General features: G+C 44.3%; 1 protein-coding gene across 9 annotated transcripts in view; it reads left to right on the top strand.

Annotated features, from left to right (window-relative positions):
- Window positions 1-19279, top strand: part of RBFOX1 (RNA binding fox-1 homolog 1) — a 411330-nt gene extending 392051 nt beyond the window's left edge. For 4 of the 9 annotated variants that reach the window (XM_055409439.2, XM_088833069.1, XM_055409441.2 and 1 more), the window contains 2 exons: window positions 14480-14555; window positions 14950-15172. In XM_055409439.2, the coding sequence (XP_055265414.1) occupies window positions 14480-14555; window positions 14950-15097 (224 nt within the window). In that variant the 3' untranslated portion in view covers window positions 15098-15172. Of the gene's footprint in view, window positions 1-14479; window positions 14556-14949; window positions 15173-16480 lie in introns of those variants that run through there. The other 5 variants (XM_055409444.2, XM_055409440.2, XM_055409438.2 and 2 more) reach the window with 3 other exon arrangements.
- Window positions 19280-22177: the final 2898 nt, after the last annotated feature.

Raw genomic sequence — 22177 nt, 5'->3', positions numbered from 1 at the left:
TGATGTGGTTCAGAACAGTTGTGTTTGGACTTTCATTAGCATGGAATTACTTGATTAAATGTCAAGATAGGTGAGTTGCCGTAACTAACAACAGAATTCTTTTATTTATTTATATATTTATTTTGCTTTTAAGCCTAAACTGTGACCCAAACAATGACTAGGAGATCTTACCAATGTGTTGCTTTTAGCCAAGAAGGGAGGAAATGACAGCTCATCCCCATGTCATTGAGTGTGCCATGACCTTCAAAAGCATACATTAAACAGAGCCCAACATATAGACATTCATCGGTCACCAATCATGTGTTCTCAATAGCACGGTGAACAAAGGCATGTTTGCAGCGCTTCACCCCCTGCTTAGGGTCTTTGGAGAGAAAGACATCAGGGAAGCAGGGAGAACTAGAAACAGGCGCCCAGCCCTCCCTGATCTATTTCATTGATGGTTTCAGTCTCAATATTTTTAATGGGTCACGGTTTTCCCCTGAGAGAGCCTGAGATATACATACTCACATGTTAAAGCGCTAGCTTGCAACCTTCCTAGAAAACCCTGCTCTTTCCCTTCTAATCCCTAGCCTCAAGTATCTCTATTTCTCTTTGTGAGAGATGGTGAATTCACTAATGCCTAATGATAGAAGGTAGGGAGTCCTATTGCTGGAGGTGTGGGGCGGGGGGACTCTGGGAAAAGAGTCACTCAACCTTTGCAGAACCTACAGAGAGAATGGAGCATGAGGCTGAAGGGGAAATCAGCTGGGGTGGGGAGGAATGTTGGTTTAAAATGTTAATGAGCATTCTTTGTGGCTACGCTGGTCATCCAGAGCCTCCATCCTCTCCGTGAGCCTGAATGCATGTTCCAGTGTGTCTTAGGCTCTATTTTGACATCGTAAGCCAAACACTGCGAAGTTACCACCTAAGAGGTAGATATTGATTTTGCCCTGTGACTTAACAAACCCTGCCTTGTAAGCAAGTGGTCTGCACACAATACGTTGAGGAGAAGCTGCAGATAATGAAAGTTTGCCCGAGTCGAGAAGAGTGTTTTCGCCTACCTTGTCTAATTTAGGATGGCTGCTCCGTAAATTCTTAATGAATTGCTATTGATCAAATTTCAAATTGAGAGAGATATCCCTGTGGCTTTGATGGCCATATTAATAATATGTTGTATGCTTCATAAAGTTCAATTTGAACTCTGAATTTTGAATCAAGCGTGAAAAAGGAGACACCCATATCCATCAAATGTGAATTATCTCCTAGCCAGATCACTCTCCTCACAGAATGAAAATGAAAATATCAGAACTGTATAGTCAACAAAGGTTGTGACTCATGGTTTCAATGAAGTCTTGCTCACAGGCTGGAAAAAAACGCAGGGCACCCACACCCTCAGCAACCCAACCGTCTGGAATTCTCCCCTGTCTATATGGAATGACACTCCTTGTTGTTGTTCAGCTGCTGTTGTGTCTGACTCTTTGTGACCCTGTGGACTGCAGCACACCAGGCTTCCCTGTCCATCATCTCCTGGAGTTTGCTCAAACTCATGTCCATGAAGTCAGTGATGCCATCCAACCATCTCATCTCTATTGCCCGCTTCTCCTCCTACCCTCAGTCTTTCCCAGCATCATGGTCTCTTCCAATGAATCAGCTATTTGCCTCAGGTGGCCAAAGTGTTGGAGCTTCAGCTTCAGCATCAGTCCTTCCAATGAATATTCAGGGTTGATTTCCTTTAGGATATACTGGTCTGATCTCCTTACTGTCCAAGGGACTCTCAAGAGTCTTCTCCAACACCACAATTCAAAAGCATCAATTCTTCAATGCTCACACTCCTTAGGGTGGGTCTGTTGAAGCCTTCATGTCTCCTGGACTTCAATATTTGACCCCAAGAGGCAACTTACCCTATTTAAATGGGGGGGGGGGAAGCGATTGATAAGATGCTTAAAATCTGTTTGGAGGGCCTGATCAATTTGATATCTGAATTTCTTATAAGTATGCATTATTTTATGTGGCTACCTATGGGGGCAGAGATGGACAGACAGTTTTGTCTGTGGCTTGGGGCAGAAATGGTGAAATACAGATCATTCAATAGGAGCAACAGGAACTCTGAAGAGTTTTTCTTTCTGTTCCCAAAGAAAAAGTGAAGATGCTTCCTTGGGTCTTTGATAGAGAGACCCAAGTTATTTTGGTAGAGCCAAAATATCAAATATTGATTCTCCTTTGCTAGATACATAGAAGAAACTTGCATGTGTTGTTTATGCAATTGTATTTACATGGGAATGTATTTTTGTTGTCAGTGGTATTGGTTGTTTTCATCTTAATTTTGTTCCTGGAAGACACGTGTTTACGTGGCTGTCTCATCCACCTTGAACACACCCATGGCTTTCACATTCTGTAACATCAGGAACCTTTGATGAGCTGGATTCTGCAAAAGGTGGAAAAAAGGGCAAGGTGATTTTCCCTCCTCTTCCATCCAAGTCCTTCCTGTCGCTGGGGTTCATTGGAACGTTTTTTAAGACTGGTCAGGGGTTGTAGTTGTAGCAGACTGTGTGAGTCTTATACAGAAACAGAGGTTGAAAAGCACGTGGCTTATTTTGCTAGAATGGCTGGAAGCTCATATCAGTTAATTTGTACATGTTGGGTCATCACTGTTCCATACATCACATTAAATAAGTCCAGAGAAGGCTTTCCTTCCAAGAGCCTCCATCCTAATGCAGACCAGACCTCAAGTGATAGGATGATACTAGAGGATCAGCTGCGGTCTGACTTCTTTTTTTATGATAAATTGGACTGCTTTGTGGATTGTAGTGTGACCAGAGCAGAAGAAAGGGAATCTTGCAGCAGACCCCATGAATGAGCATATAATGTGCTTGCATGTCAAGTGGCGCTAGTGGTAAAGAACCTGCCCGCCGTTGCAGGAGTCCTAAGAGACTCTAGTTCAATCCCTGGTTTGGGAAGATCCCCAGGAGGAGAGCATGGCAACCCACTCCAGTATTCTTGCCTGGAGAATCCTGTGGACAGAGGAGCCTGGCGGACTAAGGTCCACGGGGTCACAAAGAGTCGGACACAACTGAAACGACTTAGCACCCACGCATGTGGAGTTATGCAATAGCTATAATGAATCAAAAAGCAAGGGTAGGGTAGAAAGAAAGTCGCGATGCTCCTTTATATTCACCGATCAGAGATGGCCTCTCTGAGAGGGTGACACTTGAGCTGGGACCTGAATCGAGCCAGGGTGTGAGCCAGGTGAGTAACCGTGGAACCGGAAGCATTTCAGGCTGCAGCAGTGGTCCGGAGGCGCTGTGGTCAACGCATGCGCGACATGTTGAGGCTCAGCGCAGCTACGGAGTGTGAGTACAGGGAAAATTTCAGAGATAAGACCAGGAGGACAGCCAGGGGTCCAAACAAATTAGGACTTGGAGGTTACAGAAATCATTTGAGATTTTAAGTGTGATAGGAAGACATTGGAGGCTCGACAGTAGTCTGACTTTTTTTTTGTTTTAATGATGAGTTGGACTGGTGTTTGGATTTGCAGTATGGCCAGAGCAGAAAAATATGGAGTCTTGAAGCAACCCAAGGAGGGGTGATGCTGACCTGGTTTAGGATGATGGCTGTAGAAGAGCTGAAAACTGGTTTCTTGGGCTGTGTTTTGACAAGGGAACAAGCAGAGTGTACCAGCAGATTAGAGAGACGTGCAAGGACCAGTTTGTGTTAGATACCCGCACCTTCCCTCTTCCTCCCGCAGTGATTCGGTCATTTCATTGAAGAGTTAAGACCTTTTGAGAGCAGAGAAGACAAGCCCTTCACCCCTGAAGTAAATAACTGTCCCCTGGATAAGCTTCTCTGGTGGCTCAGAGCGTAATGAGTCTGCCTGCACTGTGGAAGACCTGGCTTTGATCCCTGGGTGGGGAAGATACCCTGGAGAAGAAAATGGCAACCCACTCCAGTATTCTTGCCTGGAAAATCCCTTGGACAAAGGAGCCTGGCTGGCTATAACCCATAGAGTCGCAAAGACATGACTCTTTGTCAGGCACTTCACTTTCACTTTCAGATAAACTTTTGTTGAATTCCCCAGATTGTAGTCATAACTTGCTGTCATTTATTGTGCAAAGTCCGTGTACTAGCAAGTATGATAAATTATATACAGTGTATACATATATGCATGTATGTAGATATGTATACATGTGTATATAATTCATTACAGTATCTCAGCGGGGCAGAGGTTACTATCACCATTATTTGCAAATTTCAAAAGAACAATGTGGTCAGACCCAGAGAGGTTTGGTAACTTGGCCATGGTTACCGTGGTTACACACAAGTGTATTTGATGCCACTGTTCCTTCCACTGAACTGCACTGCCCCCAAGTGCTCCTTTCATCTTGACCTTGGACGCTTGACCTTCACCTCCAGATGGAATTCTGCATTCTTCAGTGCAGTCTTGCTTCTAGAAAACTAGTATTTGTGAGTTGGGGAGTGGGCATAGTTGTTCAAATTTGAAGGGACCCAGGTGGCTCAGAGGGTAAGGAATCCTCCTGCAATGCAGGAGACGCAGGAGACACGGGTTCGATCCCTGGGTTGGGAAGATCCTCTGGAGAAGGAAATGCAATCCACTCCAGTATTCTTGCCTAGAGAATCCCATGGATGTAGGAGCCTGGTGGCTTACAGTCCATGGGATCACAAAGAGTCGGACACAACTGAGTGACTGAACATACATGCAGTAGGTATATACAAGGATATTTATTTTCTTTAATATTTTTTAAAAATTGCTATCAACCTGAGTACCCAACAATGCAGTGGGTAGATAGATTATAATATCATTAAACAATAGATTATTATGACACAACTGAAGCGACTGATCACCACCACCAGGGAACTAAATGATTCTCTAAACAGATGGTCCAGTGGGAGTTTATTTGCCTCGGGCCCCTCGCCTTCATACAGCTCGTGTGTGCTGAGCACACAACGTGTGGGGCCCAGGTCTAGGGGGACAAGACTGAGTGGCAACGAGAAAACTCTGCACATCCAGGGGTCAGAGGGGGATACCAGCCAAGGGTGTTTTAGGGTGATGCTCTACGAGTCTTTCCTTTGCTGAAAAACATTGGCTAAAAATCAACAAAAAAGATAAACTGTGCCCTGGAAAGTACCAGACACTTTGAGCTTGTTGTTCTGGCTACCAGTTGCCCCCTGCCCAAGGGAGTGTGTGCACATGTTTGTGTGTCTCTGGGATGCAGGCGAGCCTGGGTCTCCATCTGGCAGCAAGTTTCACCCCTTCTACCATGCCAGGTACCATCGTGTTGGTTGGGAAGCCAGCCCGGGGACAGACTCTCAGTCCTTTATGAGCTCTGTACAGACACGTGGGGCCTGGGAAGAAGCCTGAACCGAACGCACCTGCAAACGCTGCTGAAACCAGTCTCCTTGGGGCAGTGGGTTGCTGTCCACTTTTATTAGAGACATTATTTGCCAAGTTTGGGGCCACAATGGGGAGTATCACTACCCCCTTCCATCTTTTTATTCCCCACTAACCTGAACACACACACACATACTTGCACACCCAGGCAGCCACACTAAGACTTCAGATACTATTTAGAAAAAATTTCTAGATTGACCATTCCTCTAACTGATCCTTCAGCAAATTTCATCTAACGGTCTCTCCCTTCCATTTTGGTGATTTGATTATTCAGCAAAGTTGTCATGCGGCAAATCGATCGGTAGTTAATTGGTCCGTTTCCAGTAAAGTGTGATGTGTGTTCTAATAGGGGAAGCGCAGGGTGCTAAGGGAACATGCAGGGAAAGGAACTTAGTGACAATCCTCCCAGTGTTGACTGAGTGCTTACAATGGACCAGACATAGTTCAAAGCCTATTGCATGCAATAATAATACCTCCTACAAATGAAGTGTCTTTATCAGTTTACCTATGAACATTAACGATGTCTAGAGAGCTCTGAATTAGCCTGAGTAAGAGAGGGTTATTCAGGGCAGACTTTTTTTAAAAAAATATATACAACAGCAGGTGTCAAATGTCAGATTGGGTGATGGTCACCTGCAGAATTTATTACACATGCATGAACAACAAGGTCCTACTGTATAGCATGGAGAATTATATCCTATGATAAACCATAATGGAAAAGAATATTTTTATTTATTTTTTAAAATGTTATTGAAGTAGAGTTGCTTTACAATGTTGCGTTAGTTTCTGCTGTACAGCAAAGTGAATCAGTTATACATATATCCCCTCTTTTTTAGATCTCTTGGCATTTAGGTCTTTATACAGTATTGAGGAGAGTTCCCTGTGCTTTACAATAGGTCCTTCTTAGCTGTCTATTTTATACATAGAGCGTATATATGCTACTCCCAGTCTCCCAGTTCATCCCACCCATTCCTTCCTTCCTTCCTTTTATTCTTAAGTTTGTTCTCTACATCTGTGTCCCTATTTCTGCTAGTGAAGTAAGTCAGAAAGAGAAAAACAAACATCATAGGATATCACTTATATGTGGCATCTAGAAAAATGGTACAGATGAATTTATCTGCATAATGGAAAAGAATATTTTAAAATGTGTATATATCTGTAACTGAATCCATTTGCTGTACAGAAGAAATTAACACAACATTGTACATCAACTATACTTCAATTGAAAAGTACTAAAACTGAAAAAAAAAAAATACAGATTCCACTCCATCCTCCCTTCTCCCTGCCCCAGAAATTCCGGTTTCTAGATCTGGAGAGGGAGCCTGACAATCAAAGTTCTTAGGCATTTCCCCAGACCATTCTCACAGAGGAGACCTCAGCTCACGCTCCAGGAAACATTGAGTTGATCCATCAGGAATCTTTTGTCTTTCAATGAGGAGAACATTCTGTAGATTTTTCTGGAGTCCTTCTCTGCAACATGGTGACCGATTACCACGTGGCCATGGAGCCCTTTGGAACATTCTTGGTCCATGTTGACGTGAACTCTCAGCATACAATACACAGTAGATTTCAACAACCTAGTATGAACGTAAGGTAAAGTATGTCACGGATTATCTTTATGTCAGTGACACGTTGAAATGATACTATTTTTAATCTGTTGGATCAAATTAAAATATAAAAATAAATGACACCTATTTTCTGTTTTTTTTTTTTTTTAATGTGGCTACTGGGAAACTTACCATGTCCTATGTAGCTTGTCTTGGCTCTTATCATATTTCTATCAGAGAGCCGCATTTTCCTTCATTTTGCTCGAATGACTATTGAAAGAGTATGTGTGCCCAGGAACGGGTCTCTTAGCAGCAGGGACGCTCACCTGGAATTAAACCATTTTGACAGTCAACCTGGACTTTGGTAGTGTGTTGTGTTATTCAGTCACTGTCATATCCGACTGTGTGCAGCCCCATGGACTGCAGCACACCAGGCTTCCCTGTCCTTCGCTATCTTCTGGAGCTTGCTCAAACTCATGTCCAGTGAGGCCATCCAACCATCTCATCCTCTGTCACCCACTTCTCCTCCTGCCCTCAGTCTTCCCCAGCATCAGGGTCTTTTCCAATGGGTCAGCTCTTTGCGTCAGATGGCCAAAGTAGTGGAGCTTCAGCTTCAGCATCAGTCCTTCCCATGTGTTTTGACTTTATGTTTTAATTTTGCTTCTGAGTGTGTGTGTGTGCGTGTGTCTATATGCACTGTAGCGGGGCATCTCTGGGGCACAGGCCCAGAATCTGTCTCCCTCTCATCCCATTAAAACCATTGATCTGCTTACATGGGGCTTGGAGGTTGCTGTACCCATGGCTTCAGAAGGACAACTCAGTTTGGGAGTAGTTCTGACACAGGTATTCCAGGGTTTTACTGGAGGAACCCCACATGGAACAGAGAGAGGACAGGAGCTGAAATTCTCTCAGTCTTTTAAAACAAATGTATTTATTTCTTTGGATGCACTGGGTCTTTGTTGCTGCATGGGCTTTCTCCAGTCGCGATGTGTGGGCTTCTCACCGCGGTGACTTTTTTTGTTGCGGAGCTCTGGCTCTAGCTGCCTGGACTTCAGTAGGTGCCCCGTGGCATGTGGAATCTTGGGCCTCAAACCCATGGAACCAAACCCGTGTCCCGTGCATTGTCAGGCGGGTTCTTAACCACTAGACCACCAGGGAAGTCCATCCCTCCTACTTTGGAGGAAAAGAATCATGAGACTGAAAAAGGCAATCTGCGAAGATAATCGATTCAAATCCAAGCTAAGGAAGTGAGTCGCGGGAGAGTTCAGAAATGTCAGTGTCAGGTTCAGGTAACTCTGTGGCTCCTCTTGGAGAATGTCTTCCACCTCTACTCTGTCTTTCTTGGAGGTTTTGAGTTATGGGATTGATTCGCTTTCTGACTTGCGTGTCTTGGGAAGCTTTTAGAAAAGCCCTGGTCACCTGCATGGTCTACAGTTATAGAAGCCATTGCCTGGATGAGACTAGGAGAAAGCTGCAGTCGTCATAGAGGAATATTCCTTAGTGAGTGCCTTTACCAGTGCCAACTGAACACTGAGGTCTGAGACCACAGGGGCGGGAAGGGGAGCATTTCCTGCCCAAACCATCGCTCTCCAAATAGCAGGCCGTGAGGACCATGGGGCCATGTGTAGGGCCCTCCTCATATACTCTATGGGAGGTGTGTGGCTGGTGTGTATTAAGCACCCAATACCTTCCAGACTCTATGTTAGATCTGATTATGAAGACACTATAGCTCTAATGGCATTGCAGATTCTGGGAGCGCGCATTTTGACCCCTTGTCAGGGATCCTGGTTTGAATGCATACTCTGTAGCGCTTCTCATCATGGTGGGGACTCAAGCGTTGACACCTTCTTGCCACATTGGGACCATCTAGGAAACCTCCACTACACTGGGAGCCTCATCGGAGGACTGAGCCTATTTGATTCATCTTTCTGCCCCCAAGGACCCCTCCCCCAAGCCATCTTTGGGACAGGAGGCATGGGGAGGTGATGCTGAAATAAGAATAAAAGTTCTCAGGAGCATAAAGACTGTGAATTCAAATATATAGAGTGAATTCTATGGAGTGAAGTTAATGACAGTGTTCTTCCTATGCCCCTATAAGAAAGCCACTTGACTGTTAGAGCCCAGGGGCATGGTACCCACATGGCCCTACTGTATTTCATTCACACCCAGCTTGTTGCAGCTGGACGTAGAAGATGTTAATAATCAGTAGTATTTACATTTCTCAGTCGAGTTGACAAAGCTCTTTCACAAACACGGGTTCATGTTTCCCATTCAACAGGCAACTTATGTATTCATTTGACTCCATCATATTAAGTTCAAATATAGCCATTGAAACTACATGTGTGACTCATAAATGAGGCAGAGCTTCACTTCTGAAAGCCTCTGTGAGTTGATTGCTAGAACTACACGCGATCCTGATCCTTCGGGTGCTTCTGCAGACCAAACGTCTGGACAGGAGTGAGAGAGAGGTCGGCTTATGAAATTCTGTAAAAGAAGCCTTGTATCATAGCCTCCCCTCTCTGAGGATGGCTTTTAAATGCCCCCGGTTTCCTTTCATGCACTTTATCTGTGAATTAGGGAGACCTCAGACAGAACAGAATCCTTTTACAAACAAGGAAGATGAGGTTCAGAGAGAGTTCCCTGCGTCACTGATCAAGGACGTTGCAAAGGGAGAACTTGAACCTGGATCTTCTGGCTCCAAGCCTTTGTCCTCTGCAGGGCAGGCCAGCCTCCTGGTTTTCTTGTCGCAAAGGTCAAAAACAGAGGAGGGTTCATGATGGCCTTAAGCTACAGCAAACTAGACAGCAGAGCAGTTATCTTGTTTCACTTTGACTGTTTGTTTTTTTCCCTTCAATGAACTTGGGCTTCCCTGGTGGTTCAGACAGTCAAGAATCTGCCTGCTGCAGTACAGGAGACCCAGGTTCAATCTCTGGGTCAGGAAGATCCCCTGGAGAAGGGAGTGATGTACTTAATGGCCACTTGGCCTCTGTGAACTCTCAGGGGTGATGGGAAATAACACACTGTGTATTTTGAGACTCAAGGAACTTTTCTTCTGAGCATCTTGAAGTGTTTTGATTGTCTCTGGGAGCAGGTGATGTAGAATCTTCAAAAAGCAGAGCTCCTAGGATCATGGCTACTGACAGAAAGGTTATGGTGGATACCAGGGTCTTCCCAGGCCTCTTGTCTCTCCTACCCCTCCTTCACTTGACAAGTGGCATTGGCTTGCTCCCTCGTTCACCTGCCCCATAGTTAGTGCTGTGCTAGACAATGGAGAGAAAGGAGGAAACAAGACAGACTCAGCCCAGCCCCTGGGGGTGGGGGGGGCTGTATTTCCAGAAGGGGCACAGATATACAGTCAGGTCGGGAAGTAAGTCACCAAAATGAATGGAGATCTGTTCCATGATGCGAAGGATAGGGAAAGTGGAAAATAGAGAAAGTGTGCTTTCTGGTTGGAAAGTATGCTTAAGAAAGAGCGGTCAGGGAGGCAGGCAGCGCTGGGAAGCTGATGTTTGAGCTGAGAGGTCAAGGATGAAAGGGAGCAGCTCAGGTGAAAGATGAGCACGGCCAGGGTCCCAAGGGGAGAATGAGTTTGCCCGTGTCCTGGGAGTCCTGATGAGCAAGAGGTGGCGGGGTGAGAGCGGGGCATGGGTGACTCAGGCAAGTTGGATTTTATTCTAGGATAAGTGGGAAATCATTGACGGATTTTAAGCAAGGGCATTAGGTATGATTAGGTTGATACAGGTTTATATTTATGTTTAGGTAGATGGAAAGATAGGTGACAGGCAGCTAGACAGATAGATAATAGACAGACTATAGATAGATACATAATTGGTAGGCAGATGATGGAGAAACAGATAGATGCTTGACAGATGATAGAGACAGTGATAAATGATAGACAGACAGACAAGTGATAGATGATAAATAGACAGATGACAGATATAGATACAGACAGACAGACAGATGACAGATAGACAGATACAGATATAAATGACTCTTTCTGATTTGGTTCTGATGAAATACCAGCGGTTTATGTCAGGGTGGTGATAGCATGAGTGATGTGGACATGTCTCAGATTTCATCCGTAATTTCTGACCGGTGGGCTGTGGGGCCACAGCGAGCATCGGGCCCGACTGTACGCCTGTCTGCTTCGGCAGGGATGGCTGGTCCACGGCGTGACTCCAGGCGCGGGTCTGTCCCCACGTGGTGTCCACTGGGCATTCCCCATCCTTCCCGCCAAGGTCCCTGGGAACCGCACCACTTCCTCTGGGCTTCGCCCAGCAGCTCTGAGGACCGACATCCCTGGTGTGGCCAGCATCCCTGCAGCCCTGGTGGAGCTGCAGTCCACATCTTCCCTGATAACCTTGTGTCTAAACGGTGGTGTCACGGAAGGGTGTGTTTCGAGATTAGCATTTGAAAAGAAGCCTCCTTGCTTTCAGTTTGAGCTGACATGGTCCCTTTTTCTCTGTGGAGATGAAATTTATTAATCATAATAAAACCATCGGATTCTGAAGGTAGAGGTCACCCTGAGGAGCAAAAAGGAGCTTGCTCATTTATGAGGACCAGCTCGTTGCTGCTCTCTTTTTCTTCTGCCCTGGAAGGGAACACTGCCAAACCGTTACCTTGATTTTTCTGCGGAGGTTGATGCTAGGCCCAGAGTTATCGATGAATAAGAATGACCATTAATGGATGTGAGAGGAAAAGTGGGGGGTTACCTTTTCACATTCAGACCACCACTCTGTTGTCTTCTCAAAACGGGACATTTTTGCCACAGCAAAATCAGTCCCCAAATTAAAAAAAAAAAAAAAAAAAACTACTAATCATTGCTCTGAATTAGCATCTTCACCACTTGTTTTGGAGGAACAGCATGCTGTGGCATCCTTTATTAAATATCCAAGCATTTTTAGTTCACTTTTGCAATTTATAGCCAGTTCCTATAACCAGCTTTGCCAGTTGAAAATACATTAAAAATAATCCTATTACTTTTTTTTTCCCCCTCCAGATCCATGACAGACTTTATTTTCTCATGAAATGAAAATCAACACCAAAGTCATCCATCATGTTCTTTTCTCCCTATTAGTAGCTACTTCTAATTAGGGGTAAACGCCCCAGTTTCACGAGTAACCTCCATGAATAAAAGATTTATTTCAAAAAGTCATCATTCTTCTTGCTTTAACACACCCTGTCTTGGACATACATCTGCTTTTTTTTTCCTCCCTGAGAGAGGGGGAATCTTTGATTAAAGGCAGTTTCAGTGAGTCAGAGTCACAAAGGATATCCCAAGGAATGAAAGCAAGAAGGGCTTACCTATTTGTTAGTTTCCCTGAGAGATTCATCTCAGAAAAGAAACAGCTGTTCATTTTCGGGGATTAGGAGAATGCTGAGTGTTGACACTTTTGAGGATCAGGAGGAAGACTCGTGTAGATGATTTGAGCTCAGTGACCTTTGAAACAAGCAGAGGGCTCGGAAGTAAAGCTTGTCCAATGAGAGCTTAGTATTTTGTTGTTCAGTAGCTAAGTCGTGTCCAACTCCTTGCAATCCCATGGACTGCAGCACGCCAGGCTTCCCTGTCCTTCACTATCTCCCAGAGTTTGCTCAAACTCATGTCCATTGATTTGATGATGCCATCCAGCCATCTCATTCTCTGCTGCTCCCCTTCTCCTCCTGCCTCAATCTTTCCGAGAATCAGAAGCTTAGTATACTCTTCTCTTTTTTTCCATCTGGAGTCTAACTCAGAGCCTGAGAGATAGAAGGTTTTCCCCCTGGTTCTTCCTTCTCAGGCTTCATGATGTGAGATCCATCTAGTGCATTCTTACCCATCAACTATGAGAAGGAAGATTAGAAGACAAGTAGGGAAAGACAGGGGAGGAGAAGAATGACATCAATGCAAATTTGACCCCAAGGTTGATAGTATAGACCAATGACTTCTTCCTGCCTTGTTCCTTCCTTCTTTAAAGGAATGTTCAAGATTCAAAAGCCATTGATAATTCACACCAGCCCCATCTAGTGGCTGGTTTACCCCTCCCCTAGCCACTGTGAATGTTGGTCGCTAATGGTACCCAACTGCCTCTTTCTGCAGAGATTTACCCTCTCCCAAAGAATCACTGCAACTAGAAAGTTTATCCTCTGTCCTTCTAGGAAATCTACAGCTAATGCTTAACTAACAAGAGCATTAAAAAGCCAACCCATTTGCCTCCAGCTGGGATCAACTTTGGGGTGCAACTCAGCATTAGGGAGAAGTTAGTTTTCAGCTCAGAACTGATACACCCTTGCTTCTCTATTTTCCCTTTCTCTGAGCTGCTTGCCTCTCCCTCCTCTTAAACACCCTGCCCCCAACAAATCAGGGGCGGAAGAATCTCCATTTCAGGCTTTGCTTCCAGAGACCCTCACCTAAACTCGCCTGCATCTCAGCTGTGATCATTACCAAAACAGCAGTGTTCAAACTCTCTCAACAAGATATCTGGCAGGCCATTCAAGAAAGGGTACTTGGAACCATGGAAAGAGCATGAGAATTGCTCTGAGAGATTAAAGGATCAGCTCTGACTCCGTCTAGTTCTGTGACCTTGAGAAAATGACCCAATCTCTCTGAGCTCTAATATCTGATGAGTTGCATTGTTCATCCAATGCATTAGGTGTCCATCTCTTCTACATTTTTCTTCTAAAGCCTGTGCTGGGTGTCAGGGCAGAGGAAGAAGGATGATAGAGGGAGGAGGAAAAAATCCTCAGATATAAGGAAATGTCATCAAGGAATATTGTTCAAGGAACTTCCTGGTGGTCCAGTGGTTAAGACTTCACCTTCCGGTGCAGGTTCCATTCCTGGTCAGGGAGTTAAGATCCCACATGCCTCATGGCCAAAAAACCAAAACATAATACAAAAGCAATATTGTAACAAATTCAATAAAGACTTTATTGAATGATCCATATTTTTTAAAAAAAGAAATATTGTTTAAAAATATATCCCTTCCCAGAACCTGGCTAGAGGTTGATGAGATCGAAGCTCTGAGGTGATAGACTCAAAAATCAAATCAGGCTGTAATTCTTGAGTCGGGAGGGAGGTCCCACAAAGCCTTCAAGGATGCTTCTGTTTGGATACATCTGTTCTTTCCCATTCTGACATGTAGGATCCTAACTGTAAAGAGTGGGGTCCTTTTTGGTCCACCCTGTCGCACTTGATTGGTGACAACTTTGTTAGGAAAAGAGGACAATCTGTCTTGATTATAATGGGTCCTCTGTGGTTCCTAGCTTTCTTAAAACCACTCTTTCAAGCTGTTGCCTGTCTCCAACCCAGTTGGAGGGTTGTATGAGAAGAGAGGAAACACACACACACAGCCCCCACATACTTTTATCACCAGCGATGTTAAGTGGACACAGGAATGTGTTGTATAGGATGGACTTTTCTCATGTGATGTGGCGGATTGGATTGTGTTTCTTATTTCTCCAGATGGATAGGGCCCCTCCACACTGTCTTGGTATTTTGTGTTTTACGGTTGTTATTGTTACTTCGTAATCACATATTATGGCCTAATCTTCCCCTCTGTCTCCCTTCTAGTTACGGACGAGTTTATGCTACCGACCCCTACCACCACACACTTGCTCCAGCCCCCACCTACGGCGTTGGTGCCATGGTGAGTACCACTTCCTCCTCTTCCTCACTTCTTCCTTGCCCCCCTCCCCCGGCCCCCAGCCGCCCCTTCCCCCAGCTGGGACCTCAGGATGGGTTGACGGCTGACGTCCTCTCACTTTCCCTTAATTGAATTTGTCTCTTGTGCTAACAGCAGCTAAAAAATGCCACATTAATCCTCCCAGTAAACTTGATAAATGTCTTAATTTCTTGGCAATGTCGTGCATGTAAGTTATTATATTTCTCATTTTGCAAGTCTCACCTAGCAAAGCACTTACCTTAATGGAATAATTAGTCATGTTGATAATGAAATCCATCACTAACGGAATGCAGTGTCAATGCAGAACTTTTTGTTTTCTTTTTTTTTTCCCTCCCTCCCTTGCTGCTCATTCACATAGCCCCAAGGTTCCAGCCCCACCACAGACCTCAGAGGAGCTAAGCTGCACAGTTCCAGGCCTCTGCTGTCAGGCAGCTGAGAATCTGACTGCCTCTCCTCCCCTATTACAATTCATGTTTAAAGTCATAGTCGCCCAGGAAAGAAAATAGAGAGAGAGGCACGCTTTGTGTGTGTGCCTAGTACATAAGGAATTAGAAGGAAGCAGTTTGGGAGTTGTCTTTTCTTTTTTTTTTTTTTCTTGTGGGGGGAGGGGTTTGGGGGGAGGGCAACAAGGGAGGTGAAAGGGGAGGGATGGTGAACTTGCCTGTACTCGTTCAAACTTCTATGCACTAAAAGCGTACAGTAAGACGTGCCCATCACGTGAGAGCGTATGCAATCATTACAAAGCTTTTTGGCATGCAGATTTCTGCTTGAGATCGAGGCGATCAGTTCTTCTCCTAAAGATAAAGCCCCAGAGGCATTCATTGGCATCGCCAAAACTTTTCACAAAAGGAGATAGTTAAGTGCCGTCTAAAACCACGGCTAGGCAATTCCCTGGAGGTTGGCGGTAGACATTCCTCCATAATTGGGAAACCTATCATTTTTTGCACAAGCTCAGTGACATCCAGTAATTCATCTGCACAACGCCCCTCTCAAGAGCACCTTCCATACAGATTGTCCAGCTGAGTCAAGTAAAGCGTGGACTTACACGTTCATCCACTTTCACATTCAGCCACTCCACTTCAATACCCCGTCCACTGGGGAAAGTGTTGGACAAGAGGGTTGAATGACGACACTCAGTAAGTCCTCAGCATGCAACATCTTGAGTGTAGACAGAGCCTTTCCCAACAGAGCACGTTATTATCAGCGACTCAGACGGGCCAACCCTAAGAGACAGCATCAATCCTTCAGCGGCCCATTTGTTTCAGAGTCCTTTTTAGCTCAGGGTTGGCCGCCCGAATTTGGTTCTACAGGGAATTTTTGTTATAAGGAGCTATGGGGGGAGGAGGTCAGGATTGGTCCTATCTTCAGTTCTCTAAAAAGTGGACCCAGGATGGGTAGGGGACGCCTCCATGTTGGTTGTTTCTGAGTGTCTATTTTTTCAAATAGTAGTCCTTTTTTTTTTTTTTTTGATGATCCACATGTTGTAAAAGGAAAATGTAAAAAACACACCCCTTAAATTGCTTTGTTTCAGAATGCTTTTGTACCCTTGACACACAGTATTGTTAGTGACCCAAACAAGCCAACCCTAAGAGACAGCATCAATCCTTCAGCGGCCCATTTGTTTCAGAGTCCTTTATAGCTCCCAGGACTGGCCGCTCAAGTTTGGTTCTACAGGGATTTTTCCTTGTAAGGAGCGATTGGCGGGTGGGGAGAGGTCAGGCTTGGCACTATCTTCAATTCTCTAAAAACTGGACCCGGGATGGGTAGGGGACGCCTCCATATTGGTTGTTTCCAAGTGTCTATTTTTTCACATAGTAGTCTTTTTTGATGATCCACGTGTTGCAAAAGGAAAATGTAAAAAACACACCCCTTAAATTGCTTTGTTTCAGAATGCTTTTGCACCCTTGACTGATGCCAAGACTAGGAGCCATGCTGACGATGTGGGTCTCGTTCTTTCTTCATTGCAGGCTAGTATATACCGAGGGGGATACAACCGTTTTGCTCCATACTAAATGACAAAAACCATTAAAAAAAAAAACAAAAAACCTTCCAACGTGGGGAAAAAGGAAGCTTTCCGAGGCCTGGGTATTGCAATACATGCAGTAGTGCATCATTTTAGCATCTAAAAAAAAAAAAAATTAAATTAAAAAGAGGAAAAAAAATTACATTTTTTATCTTATACCTCAGATATTTTGTTCTGTGTATTTTAATATTGTGGGTCTTTCATTTCTGAAGGTTCTGTAGTTTGGTTGCTGGCTGTAGGCAGTTTTTTTTGTGGTTGATCTAGAGAGATGCTAGCTATGACTAAACACTGGTATAGGGCCATATCCAGAGTGCTGTATTCTGTCAATGAAATTATATATGCTGAATATTAAGCTACTGGGGTTATCAGCTGTTGGGGAAGAGTGTAAGTGACTACAGGAGTCATGTTCTTTTCTGCATCCGCATTATTTTATTTTATGAAATGGGAAGGGTGGGAGGGACCCAGGGGGTGGGGACTGGGGTTTGGCTGAAAGGGAAAAAAAAAAGTAACTGATGAATCTAAACGACCCACTGCACCAACGTCCATATAGCAACGGTTCTAAGTTACTCACTGTCAGTTCAAGCCAAAGGTTAGGTTGTTAAGAGGATGCTTCTAGAAACACTTGTGCATCCAAGCTGAATGCAGCTGTGCAAACCCACCCTTTACAACCATTCCACCCGGCAGTATTCAGCTTCTTAACCAGCCACTAGTTATTTAGGCAAAAGACTGCTAGTTAGGCCATCCGCAAGCATTCTTTTTATATTTCTTCCAGTATAATAAATTATTGATATCATTGCTGACTTTTATATTATGGGAGGGAAAAAAATAACATTAATAAAAAGGTGATAAAAAGCACTGTTTCTATTTTTTTCTTTTTTTCCAAAAAAAAGAAAGTAATAAAAACTTAAATTCTTTGTACCAGTGAAAAAAAAAATGTATAAAATTTACATCTGTGCAGTGGCGTTGTTAAGTTCTAGAAACAGTCTTTCGAAGCTTTAGTTTTAGCCTCGTAGAACAACTGTTACAGACAAGACGTATAATTTTTATGGAATTACATGATAATCATATTCGGATTTATAGAAGCATTTTACAAGTATTGCAATCATTGGGTAGAGATAATCATGGTATTTTCATCCGCTTGGTACTTTTTGAAACATGACTGTGTTGTGTAAGCAACCTGCAATTTTTCAGTCCGTGAGAGCCCGCCCTCCCATTTTTTTTCCCCGATCCCCAAGGATTCTCTCAAATCAGTATCTTTAGTTTTCTTTTTTTGTCTCCAAGGCCCAGGACACTTGTCAAAAGGAAGCAAAAAAAAAATAGGTCCACCCTCAACATCCCCTAAAGAACGACCCCCTCCCCCCCACCTCGGAAGCAGGGCCAAAATGACGCATCCGAAAAATTGCAGTTTGTCTGTATACTTCTTCTGTTCGAAGTCTTTTCATGTCGTTCTGTTTACAAAGTTAATCTCAGTTGGGGTATCTGTCACGGACCTTCCTGTTTTTGTATTTAAATAAAAAAATATATATATATCCTGCAGCAAGTCGTCCCCAGTAGCTTTGCTGCCATAGTTAACAATTTCCATGTGTGCAGTGCAGGCCTTCATATGGCACGCACTTTAGTAAAGCTCTCAACTCACTGCTGTGAACCTGCCAATCCGCTGTGACAACTCTGCTTTAAGACAAAACCAGACAAAACTTAAAAAAAAAAAAAAGTGTTTGTGATCCAGCTTTTCTCTTGTCATCCAATGTGCATGCAGTAAGATCGGTTGGATATTAAACCATCAATAAAGTTTCACAAGATTTGAAAACCGAGTTTCTGTAGCTTCGCTATCTAAGATCACTGTGATCTTGCAAAAACAAAAAACAAAAAAAGAGAGAGAGAGAAATGGGGGAAAAAACTGCTGCTTAGCGGCCAAAAGCAGAGAAAAATATTCTTTTCGCCAGTGGGGGAGGGAAGAGGGGAGAGGGTGCTTGATGGCATCCCTGAGACTTTCTCATCTTCCCCCAAGTGGAAGAAGGTGTTATGACAGCAGATGCCTGGTTGATGTTTTTGAGGGAAAGGACATATTAAGATGCTTCGGCATCAGACCCCAAAGTGGGATGAGGTAGAAGGAACAGGGGATTTGGGAGAATCAAGCGAAGTCTCCCATGTGTCTCAGATTTCAAAATCCAGAATTTGCACTGTATTTGGAATCACAAACATAGAATTCTTACTGTGTTGGTTCAAGTACAATTAATTTGCAGTTTTGATTTTCATTGATGAGCTGTACTTTCCCCCATGACTGTATGTAGTTTTAATCAAATCATTTAGAGCAAGTGGGTGCCACCTGATGTTACAGACTCTTTTGTCAGGCACTCCTCCAAGAGGCCAATAAGTCATTTTAAAATGTATGTCAGAGATGTAAACAGACATTTTGGATTTTTTTAAATGGTATTTATTTGGAATGTTTTCATTTATCTAAATAACTATTGCTATTATGAATTATGGAAAAAAAAAGATTACTATCATGTGTGGCATATAGTGACTTAACACACACCTCACGCAATCTGCAAACCCAGAAAATGTGTATATCTGTCTTTAGAAATTAGTGTTTATATCACTTACAGTGGTTTGTGAATAAAGAAAACTGGTTTGTAATATCAAAAAAATAAAAGCTTAGTCTGAAAAGGTCCATGTGAGTTGGTGTTCTGATTCTTTGGCCTCTGTGTGTTTCCTGGGAGAGTGGATTCGTCATGTCCACACGAGGCTGCTCTTGTCCCCACCGGGGGCAGGCGGTGCAGCTGCCCAGGTAAGCAGCAGGCTTTGTTGCCACGGGTAGACCAGGTGGCACCCTGCAAGGGACCCGACTGGCTGGGTCACATGACTTCTCTTCCTCACCCATCTTTCCCAAGAAGTCAGTGGAACCAACTACAGATGTCTAGGAAAGAAACAGAACTAAGCTGAGCTATTTCCCCACTGTGGAAACCTCAGTCTTTGGTTTAAAACAAAACAACAATCAAAAAACCACCTTACATTTCAAGAAAACAGCTACTAATGTCTATTAAGTTTTTAGTACAGCTGTTAACTGGCTTCCCAGGTGGCGCTAATAGTAAAGAATCGGCCTGCCAATGCAGGAGACGTGGGTTCAATCCCTGGGTGGGAAGGATCCCCTGGAGGAGGGCATGACAACTTATTTCAGTATTCTTGCCTGGAGAACGCCATGGACAGAGGAGCCTGGCGGGCTATGGTCCAGGGGGTCGCAAAGAGTCAGATACGACTGAAGCGCCTTAGTACATATGCACGCACCCAGGCAAAGCTGTTAATTATCCAGACAACAATGAGGGAGGCTTGTAAGAAGAGGGAAAAAAATCATCATAGTAAGTGGCAGAGTTGATGTTTATCAAGTGCTTCCCAGGTGGTGCAGTGATAAACAATCTGCCTGCAATGTAGGAGATGTTGGTTTGATCCCTGGGATGGGAAGATCCCCTGGAGAAGGAAATGGCAACCCACTCCAGTATTCTTGCCTGGGAAATCCCATGTGCAGAGGAGCCTGGTGGGCTACAATTCATGGGGTCACAAAGAGACATAACTGAGCACACACACTGTACTAAGATCAAGAATAATACATTCCTTATTTCCTTTAGTTATTTAATGCTCCCACCAGGGTTGGATTATCGACCCCATTTGCTTAACAAAATATGTATTTTAAATTAATTTAGTGTTGGTTGTGCTGGGTCTTTGTTGCTGTGGGCTTTTCTCCATTTGCGGCAAGCAGGGGCTACTCTCTAGTTGTGGTACACAGGCTTCTCACTGGGTGGCTTCTCTTGTTGGCAGAGCACGGGCTCTAGGGTACACGGGCTTCAGGAGTTGTAGCAGGTGGGCTCAGTAGTTGCAGTTCCCGGGCACTAGAGCACAGGCTCAGTAGTTGTGGCACACGGGATTTGTTGCTTTGCAATATGTGGAATCTTCCTGGACTAGGGATCAAACATGTGTTTCCTGCACGGGCAGGTGGATTCTTACCACTAAGCCACCAAGGATGTCCTTCTTAATAACATCTTAATCCTATCTCATCTAGTTATCTTAACACTGTTGTCAAATTGGTAATGCATACAAAAGTTTTTAAAATATGGAGTGTGGACACAGGTGTTCTGACTGATGCAGTCAAAGGTGCCTAAGTGCTCAGTTGCTAAGTCGTGTCCGACTCTGTGACCCCATGGACAGGAGCCCATCAGGATTCTCTGTCCATGGGATTCTCCAGGCAAGAATACTGCACTGGGTTGCCATGCCCTTCTCCAGGGGATCTTCCCAAACCAGGGATTGAACCTGCGTCTCCTGCATTGCAGGCAGATTCGTCTGCACCACTGTGATGCCCTGCAGTCACGGGTAACTTAACCCAAAGCTCTGTGCCTTAGGCTCCTCCTCCATAATTCATGATGAGAAGACTACTTGCCTTTTAATACTGTTATGTGGAATAAATAGGGCTTCCCAGGTGGCTCTAGTGGTAAAGATTCCACCTGCCAATACAGGAGACATAAGAGATGCGGGCTCGATCCCTGGGTTGGGAAGATCCCCTGGAGAAGGGCATGGCAACCCAGTGCAGTATTCTTGCCTGGAGAATCCCATGGACAGAGGAGCCTGGCAGGCTAAGGTCCATAGGGTTGCAAAGAATCAGACACGACTGGCGTGACTTAACACACACGCACATGGAATAAACAAAGCAATCTATGGAACAGGCTTATAGCAACAGTTTGTAAATTGCAAGCTTATCATTCACAGGTGAGGACCCTGAGACCAAAGAGGTGAATGTGTCTAAACCACACATCAGGCAAGTGTCAGGTCCGACAGTCCAGAACGGGCATCCTTGCTCTCCTGGCCCAATGGGAACTTTCAACATTCGACTGTAGAACCAAGAAGTCTTAACTCTAAAAACCAAAAGCTAATTTGAGTAAGGCAGTTGTCTTCATAGCGTGAATTATACCATTTCAAGTATATCCAGTGCCCTTCTCTGTATACTCCATATACAGGGGACTGTGCAAGTTACATCAGCTTCCACTGCTCTATGTCCATTGACCTCTGAAGACAGTACCCTGATTTTACAAATGAAGACAGTATGGTGTCATAGGTCCAATGATTTGCCTAAAGTCATGTCTAGCAACTGTTGACCTGGAAGCTTGCATCTTCTTCCAGAAATTTTCTCATTATTGATGATGGTGGTGATGGCTGTGGTGGACTTGGGCTTCTAGTACTCTCCTTATGAAATGTGTAAGGTTATATTAATTTTTAAAAAAGAAGTCCCCAGCTTTATCCTGGCACATGGTGAGGGGGGAAATGATGTTATTCAGTTGGTAAGTCGTGTCCAACTCTTTGTGACCCCATGCACTGCAGCACACCAGGCTTCCCTGTCTTTCACCATTCCCCCAGAATAGCCATCTTTGCAAATGCTGGTTTATAGCTGAGTCCCAGCCAAGTCCAAATCAGAGGATATAAGTAGAGATAGGGGCTTCTCTGATGGTTCAGTGGTAAAGAACCCGCCTGCCTGGTCCATGGGGTGGCAAAGAGTCACTCATGACTGAACAGCAAGTAG

Source organism: Moschus berezovskii, chromosome 27 (genome assembly GCF_049115385.1).
Source record: "Moschus berezovskii isolate FMDL1 chromosome 27, NW_MosBer_1.0, whole genome shotgun sequence".
In the NCBI taxonomy this organism is placed as follows: Eukaryota; Metazoa; Chordata; class Mammalia; order Artiodactyla; family Moschidae; genus Moschus; species Moschus berezovskii.
This window is presented reverse-complemented; position numbering and strand designations above follow the sequence as displayed.